The following is an 8,988-nucleotide window of genomic DNA, read 5'->3' as shown; positions in this document are numbered from 1 at the left end:
TTGTGTTTTGTGTGTTTGCTATACTGTGTGCTGTCTGGTATAGACATTTAGAGGAAACTGGAAAGGTTGCTGCACTGACAGGCCAATCAGGTTAGACTATTTTACGATTTCAAAGACTTTGGCACTGATTCCATTTTTTTTTTTTTATTGCCAATTATGAGTGAAAGCAGCTGCTCATGTTTCCAGATGGAATCTTGGTGTTGGGGATGGAGAACGTCGACAAGGCCATCAATGTTATGGGAGCAGTTCATGGAGTGTGGAAAGAGTGCACAGGCGTTCATGTGAAGAGAGGGATAACGAAGCTTACTGATTAGATAATTCCAACCCAGAGAGGAAAAAAGAAGCGTGCCGCTTAAGTGGAAGTCGTGAATGAGAGAGCGGCAGTCAATGTAGAAAGATGGTACGGAACGCCCACATTAAACCAGATGTCACAGCCCTGAGGTATGGCAGCACGAAGGTGGAGATCATGGACCATGAAGCAGCCGCTCAATGTCTTCTAGCGACGCGCCCCTGTAGAGGTCGGTTGACAAGACAAACGCTCCTGTCTCCCACTCAGTACAACCCATTACCTCATATATGAGCAAATCGCACCACACAACCGGGGGCTAGCTGCCGCGGCCGTCAAAGGTGCGCCCTCGGTGATCCATGGCAGGATCCCAGGTGAACTAGACGTCAACACAGACAGGAAGATGTGGAGCAGTGTAGGGACAGAGGTGGGACCAAGTCCTTGTTTTGCAAGTCCCAAGTCAGTCTCAAGTCTGTGCACTCAAATTCCAAGTCAAGACAATTACCAAGTCAAATCCTAAACTTCGAGTCTTAAACAAGTCATATTGCGCTCATCACCAAATGTAATGCCCTTTTAACAACAGAGTAATACGTTGATTTTACATAAACCGTAAAAATATGTATATTTATTTGTTAAAACAATTGCGACTGAACTTTAAAAAACTGAATAAAAATAAATGTTGAACTGCGGAGGAAGACCCGCAGTGTCTCAGACAGTTACCGACTGTGTCAAGCACAGGGGCGTTTCTAGGATTCAAAGAAAGGGGGGGCTTAGCCCCAAGGGGAGTGGCATGTTTTTGGGGGCCCATTTGGGGCCGCGGATATCCATTGTTTCAGACAGTTATAGCGTTATGAGGGACACTATGACATTTAGTTTTCACTAGCATTAACTGATTATAAACAACATTCTATAAGGACTGATATTATTGTTTCGAAATACTAGAGAGAGATATTAATGCAAAGAATAGAGAGATGTCGATAGTTATTTCTTGTATTTCGAATTCGCTCGTTCACACTCTTGCTCACTGGAGACAGTTTCTAACAAAATAGCTAGCTAGCTAGCTAGCTTAGTGTTAACATAGACCACTACAATATTCCCTTTCATTTGCCTCAAGTAAACCTAAATTTAAGCAGGTAACAACCGTTAACAACTGCAGATAGCCACATTCTGTAACTACCTGTACTTACAATTTCACTCCGTGCATCATTTACTTTGAGCTAAACTCCTTGGCTATAATCCTGGCGGTCGTTGACGAGAGACGTTACTTGGCAGAGTGAGAAAGCCAGCGCAGCAGCCTCCCCAAGATCCTAGTGCCCGGGGTTTATATCGTTAAGTATGATGATGGGCTATTGGATTGTAAATTGAAGGGGGAGAAAACATACAAACCAGAACGCACGCACATAAACAACGTGTCCATGTGAGAAACAATAGTTTAATTTAATGACATCACCAAAATATATATTTTTTAAAGCCAATAATGCCAAATTATTTGGGGGGGCTGAAGAACATTTTAGGGGGGTTTCAGCCCCCCTAAAATAGGCCTAACGACGCCCCTGGTCAAGCATATAATAAGGCCCAAAAAAGTTGTACAGTACAATGACTCCCTACATGTATCATTGAGGAAAAAATGCAAAAAGACCCTTTTTTTTTAATTGACTCATTAATAGTAGCCTACAGTGTACAGGTGCGACTAAGGGGCAATAAAAATGTTAATCATGTATGTAATCAACTGGCAACCAAAGCATACAGTTGAACTGTATGATAAACTACGCAAAGCTGATGTGTCAAGCTGGTCAAATGCAACTGGGATATAACCCGAAATATTACTTGTGTTTTCGTTTTTCAGCATAAACGTCGTCGTATTTCACCGGAAGTTGTGTGTAATATGCAACTTGACACCGGGCACTGACTCCTCTTTGCCACGTTTCACTAAATGACGTAATCCTTCCCAGGGCTTGACAGTTCCCTGTTGCGGTAACGACACACAGTCCGAGAGAGAGCGAGAGAGAGAAGGGGGCAGGTTAGCTAGATATCACCTGTTTATTTGCTTTAGGTTTGCAGTGTCAACAGTCTGATTTGAAAAGACCCGTTAAACCAAGCTACGTATTTTGCGTTGTTCCTGACTTGGCTAATGTTAAGTGTTTCCTGGTTGGAGTTGCAGCCATTTTGGATTTTTACCGACAAACAACTAGCCGGTCGTGGTTTTTGGGAGCAGTGTAAGCTAGCCAGCGCTTCCGTTTACATATCTGAACACCGCTGTTTATCTGCAGACAGGGGAAAAGGAGACGTTTGACGAGAGGAGATAGGATATACAACGAGTCAAGAATGAATCCCGAATAGTAAGTATCATACTCAAGAATCATTGTCACATTTTGGCCAGCTAGCTAAGGGGAGCTCTGTGCTAACAAGTAAGTTAGCACAAATAACTTGAAATTAGCAGTCAAACTAAGTTAGCGGCTAACATCAGCTGACATTTACCCTAACGTCCACCTGTGCCTACCTGCCTGAGACACTAACAATTTCCCAGTGATATCGGTGGAATGTTTGCGGTAAACACTTGTCATTCGATAGATATTGGTAACAAATAACAAATTGCTCATTTGCTATATGTTTATTTTCATTTTAAGCCCGTTGTTGGGTCAGCGGTCCAACAAAGTGACTGGTTTTTGGCTCGCTGCGTTTCACGCCGAGGTGTAACGTAACCTTAAAAAACGTTACAGGACAAAGGCGCCTTGTTGAGTTGCTTACTTAACTGTAACGCGAACTTCTATATTTGCCCTTAATAGTGGTTTTCGTTACACATTTATTAGCGACATTAGAATAGCTAGCTAGAAGTAGCCAGCATTAATTTAATCTTTACGAAAAAAGACTCGACAACAAGGTTCCCTAATTCAACGTTACAATTTTTTTTATATCCTGCCCCGTTGTCGATGGTTATACTTCAGTCTGCGTATGTCATTGTAATAGCTTACTTATTTATTTTCTGGAAACACACTGCAGCAGCATTTGTGTTTACGGTCTAGGTACAGTCTTTGGTTATACGTTATTACCTGGTGTTGGGCATGACACGGTTTTTAGTCATATGGTCTAGTGCTGAAGCAGCCTCTCAGTCATGTGTAGGTCACATGCTGTAGGACAAGCCCTCGATTTCAACACAGCCGCGTTGAGCAATTTCATCGGTCTTTGGTTTTGCATTCATACATGTTGACATGGGTGCATTGGAAATTGTTTTTAGAGTACAGTTTGTCCTTGTTTGACAAGCTGTTACTCTACTACTCTTCGATCTAAAAACTCTATAGCCCAAATTATCTTGTAATTTCTCTAAATGGTGATATTCGATCCCTATTCCCCATCTTGTATTAATGATTCACCTGCTTGGTGTAGACTAGATACTCCTAAGCAAGGTCCATGATCTTCTTCTTACTCAATGAGCGTCACTGTCAAAATGAAAAGGAGGATGTTTTAGATAAATGATTAGTATGTTGAAGATGACACTTCCAGTTCAAATGACAAACAAACAATCATGGGCCACTTATTTTTATTTTTTCTGTTAAAGTGGATGCATTAGGAGTGGATCCTTATCTTCTGTATCGTTCACTGTCACAACATTGGATCCAGTCAACTTATAAACTGCCCTTTCGTGTAGACCAGGCCTATGTGTTACAATGAAATTAGATGAATTGTAGCATGAATCGATATGAATAACATGTCTTTATTTAGCTATTCAATTGTAAAAACATTCAATCACAGTAGAATATCATAACTTGTAACTTGCATTGTTAACGCGTAGTATAGACATCATGATTTAACTTTAAATATAATCTGAAAAAAAAGAATTACACAGCACTGCAGAAAAGCAGGCCTGATGAACATTATTGTATGAATTGTATTGATCTCCAGTCAGTTACGGTAACAAATCACTCAAACTCATAAACGTATATATTTTAAAAAAAACACATCCCAACACTTGACTATGGCTCTCACTCTCAACATATTTTCATAACTTAAAGCCTACTGTTAACATGTTCAGTTCACTCATGAATAAGTCAACAACCCTCTCCGCTTTACTTTTACTACTTTGCTACCTTTACTACAATAAGATAAACAATCAGATTTAGAACAATAACTTTTACTGATTCCCAGAGGGGAAATTTGCTTTTTACAGCAGCAAAAAGACAGCAATAGTACAGATAACTAGAGAAAGTCAAATAAATAATAGGTATATAAGGCAACTAAATTAAGAATATGATGAATAATTAAATAAAAAAAGAGAAAATAAATGACAAGAACAGTAACACGGAGACAAAATTGCAAGATTAAGTGACAGTTATATGCTCATTAATAAAACTGTTAGAGGTTTTGGGTTATTACAAATATCACATATGCTGTTTTGTGTGATTCAGATGTGCAAGTTTCATGTCCTAGAATGTATTTGTAACCAGGACAACAGTGTCCTACTTAAACTGGGAGGTAGCACATTCTTCTTTACTACAATTCAAGAAGTCCACGTCCTTGCTCAAGGTTTAACACCTAGGGCTAAAAACATGCAAGAGAAGTCTTTGAAATTAAAAGAAAAGAGTAGAAATGATTATTTTCCCTCTCGCGTCCTGCTTGTACATCTCGGCTCCTGTACCAGCTCTTCTCTGCTCCTGTGGCAGCTCGACTTCCTTTCCTCACGTCTTGATGTCGTATGTGTCAAAGGATGGACGAGGAGAGACCGAGAGGGACTGGTTGTTGCGTTCGAGCTAACAACACACAATCCCGTCATTATAAAGATAATGGCAACAAAAACAAATGTGTCGCCTGGCGAGCCAGCTCAACAGGTTAGCTCTTAAATTGATAAATTAAATTGAATTAGTGGGTGTCCACACTTGATTCAAAGCATTTACAGAGGTGGAAGAAGTACTCTGACCTTTTTTAATTTTGTAAAAGTTGTTGGATTACAATGTACAAATATTCTGTTGCACGTAAAAGTCCTGCATTTTTCTGTTGACACGCTGCAGAGCTAGAGCCAATAGAAAGCCGTAGAGCTTCCTATTGGTGAAAGGGGCGGCACTTGCTGGGTGTCATATGATGTGCCGCGGTGGTAGTGTGTTTTCAGCTTTAGGAGTGTGGTGCTGCAGAGGATCAGTAGGAAAAGGAAGAAACAAAGAGAGGCTGAACACTAGCAGGTTGTTGATAAAGAGTTTTATAGCTGAGCTCAGATATTGTTCTGTGTGTAGTGGGGAAGTGAAAGATGATCATTATATTGCCTAATTTTATTTGGGTGTAATGACAAGAGATGCCGGAAGAATTTTAGCTTGTATGTTGGCTGCAGGCTGTCTAGACCCGCCTTGTTGCATGACAGTGTTAAGGTGGGTCACTAGGCTTAATGAAATGGTAGAATGCCCTACCCTAGGTATGCATGTTGTTCTATGCCTCGACAATGCTCTTTGAGAATGGAAACTGAGCATCTGTCAGTCACAGCCCACAGTAGACTACACAATTCTAGGGACTGAAAATACCTCCACTCCAATCTTAAAATAGGTGAAGATTAAGCCTATTAGACTGGTAACGCCTTAAAAAGCAGCCGCTCGGTCTGAGCTTGGTAGCTTTGTGAACCTGATGTTTAGATCATTGTTCGAAAGTTTTACTTAGTAGCCATCTTGAAACAATCAGCAAACTGAGGGGGTTTTCCCACTTGGTCCATTTCAGCCCTTCAACACCAAAGGAACACAGACCTTGATGAAACTAACCATACTCGGACCTCCTGTGGAGGCTGTCTTCAAGTCCGCATTGCGGTTCGCTCAACCTGTGCATTGTGAATTCAACGTGCTCCGGGTTCGCGTTGTGATTTATCCCTCTAGGCTTGCTGTTAAAGATTCCCCGTTTGATCAGCTGTGTGTGTATATATTATATATATATATATATATATATATATATATAGATATAGATATAGATATATATACTATCTGGAATATCCAAGTTTTTGTCTCATAAATTTGTGACTTTATTATCTCGCAAATCTTTGGGTTACCATTGGCAACCATTTCGAGAAATTGGCAACCAACTCTTGGCCTTTGGTTGCCCTCAGTGGCAACCACTTATTAACATATAAAAAATAGGGGGAACAAAATGTACACCCCAAAAAAATATTTTTTTAAATAATTGTTGCATTAGTGGTATTAAATATTTCTGACAGTCAGAACCAGACAACACTGCACGTGCATACGCACTGGCATCTCTTTTAAAGACAAAAGCAAATTCAGTTGTTTGACTGTGGGATGGAAAGTTCGACGGACCCGTCAACTTCACAAACGAATGTGCAAATGGATCCAACTGACAAATAACCAGATGAACCTGAACTAAAAACAAAAAGGACATTTTGGAGGCGTAGTTCCCCAGCATCTTTTGCTGGATGGAAAATTATACTGCAAAGCATGTACAACATACACCTCTATAACACCTCTATAAGTGACACTACTATTTCTGGATATCCCCTAACTGCCTTTTTTTTTTTCTTACTTTTTCCTGACAGTGACTATTTATTCAAGCTGCTCCTCATTGGTGACTCTGGTGTTGGAAAGTCTTGCCTTCTTCTCCGATTTGCAGTGAGTTTCCCCAAACAATACAAACAGTATGTTTTATATGAACTCCATTTTAAGTTTGAACTATGTAGTGATTTCATGCAGACGGTTGAAAGCTGTCTTCAGCAGAACAACATTATAGAATATATATCTTTACTGGGTTTCTCATTAACTCAACAAGAAACTAAGTTATACCAAACAAACTCAAGCAGTTAACTTGCCTGTAACTCATTAATTTACTGTGAAACATGCTCCAGTTTGTATACAATTTAAACATTCCCTGTGCCAACACCGTGGCTACTTCCCACAGGTGCTAGTAGTGACTGATGCTGTGTATGTAGTGAAGAAGGAAGGAAGTGAACAGGATGTGTGAGCCAACTAACTAACTGACTGTTTTCTTTTCGCAGGATGACACATACACAGAAAGTTACATTAGCACTATTGGCGTGGACTTCAAAATACGAACCATAGAACTAGATGGAAAGACCATTAAACTTCAAATTGTAAGTAACCTACTGCTTCAATTTCATATCAGTGTCCTTCAGTAACCATGGCTCACTCAGAAAGTCAGTTTCTCAGGACATCTGTACAACTGCCAACATTAAAGGCATTATTCTAGATTATTGTCAACAAATCCCTTTCAGGGTCAATAGTTCTTACTGAAGATATGAGTCTTAAAAAATGACCCTCAAATATATGGTTTTATTTTTGAAAAGAGCTCAGTATTTTCATGACACAGTTGATCACTAGTTTTTAGCTGAAGTTACTCAAACAAAAGGAAATCGTGCATTTGTCTAGGACTATTTTCAGCGGCGGATTAATTCACGTTTATTGCTCTAGTGAGTACAGATGTATGTGGGATTTAGTCAAAATATACTTGTGTATTTGTTGAAAAAATAAAGAATTAAACTATTAATTAGCACTATATACTTGAATTTGTATTTGACTATTGACACTCACATTTAAAGATATAAAAAAAGTGTGTTGTTTTTGTCAAGTTTTCATCAACTGTATTCATCTTTTTCCTTTGACAGTGGGATACGGCGGGTCAGGAGAGGTTTCGTACAATCACATCCAGCTACTACAGAGGTGCTCATGGTATCATCGTAGTGTACGATGTCACAGACCAGGTCAGTGTAACATTACACCATATTCTACCTATAACAACTACTCATTAATACCATAGGAGATGAGATTTTGCCCACCAATCGCCCGCCACAGTAGCGAGACATAATCTTATTGGCCTGGTTTCTTATGAACTGAAATGCAGAGAGATGAACAATTTCTCATTTTGTTGGTGTCTCCCAGGAACCCTGTCAGATGACATGGTTAGATATTTTAACACTTCCCAAATGAAGAGTCTACTTGTATGTATGTGCAGAGGTAGAATGGTATTTATGAGTGTAAAAGAACAAGCAAGTTTCTTCCATTTGGGAAAGAAGTGTGTGTTCACTTTACTCAAATCAATGCTCTCTGCTCTGTGATGAGTGGATATGGGTCCTTCTTCCTCAATGGATTTCTCACTGTATGACTTTTTTTGAGTGCTCATCTAAATGGAGGTTTTACACAAGAACTATTTGAGTCAGAGGACGCAAACATGAAAATCTTCAAATTTGGCACAAACGTCCACCTGGACTCAAGAATGAACTGATTAGAATGTGGTGGTCAAAGGTCAGTGTGACTTCACAAAACACGTTTTGAGCTGTAGCTCATTAATGCATATGCTAATTATGACAATTTCACACAGATTTCCAATTGGATAAAAGGATGAAGTGAGGACATTTTTGGACAGACATGGATGTAGAATGCAGCTTGGCTGGTTGGCACACAACCACAAGGCAGTATTTCTAGTTTTCTTGGGTGTAGGGGGCGGGGCTTCACAGAATGCAGGTGGGGAGAAAACATAACGGTACAGACAGATGGAGATAGACCGAGTAAATGTCAGGCACACTGGTGCAACCAATGAAAATGTTTCGTTGCACTTGACAGATTTCTGGTCGGTACAGCAGGAATTCATATTTTCAAGACCTGTAAAGCATGATGTAATCTGATGGCATTTAGGTATAAGGCAGTGAAGTGTTTCAAACCTGTCTGACTTTACTACAAGGTGTCTCCTAGTGTTTGCTAAACATGGTC

The 8,988-nt window shown here is 39.8% G+C and overlaps 1 protein-coding gene across 1 annotated transcript in view; it reads left to right on the top strand.

Moving 5' to 3' along the window:
- The first annotated feature begins 2,250 nt into the window (after positions 1-2,250).
- Positions 2,251-8,988, top strand: part of LOC142933274 (ras-related protein ORAB-1-like) — an 8,869-nt gene continuing 2,131 nt past the window's right edge. Inside the window, exons 1-5 of the mRNA XM_076077431.1 lie at positions 2,251-2,306; positions 2,557-2,625; positions 6,804-6,876; positions 7,260-7,355; positions 7,887-7,982. Coding sequence (XP_075933546.1) covers positions 2,612-2,625; positions 6,804-6,876; positions 7,260-7,355; positions 7,887-7,982 — 279 coding nt within the window. The 5' untranslated portion in view covers positions 2,251-2,306; positions 2,557-2,611. The remainder of the gene's footprint in view (positions 2,307-2,556; positions 2,626-6,803; positions 6,877-7,259; positions 7,356-7,886; positions 7,983-8,988) is intronic.

This window comes from Anarhichas minor, unplaced genomic scaffold (genome assembly GCF_050575085.1).
Source record: "Anarhichas minor isolate MPS153535 unplaced genomic scaffold, ASM5057508v1 ptg000058l, whole genome shotgun sequence".
Lineage (NCBI taxonomy): Eukaryota > Metazoa > Chordata > Actinopteri > Perciformes > Anarhichadidae > Anarhichas > Anarhichas minor.
Note: the sequence above shows the minus strand (reverse complement) of the source record. Positions and strands in the feature narration are given on the sequence as shown.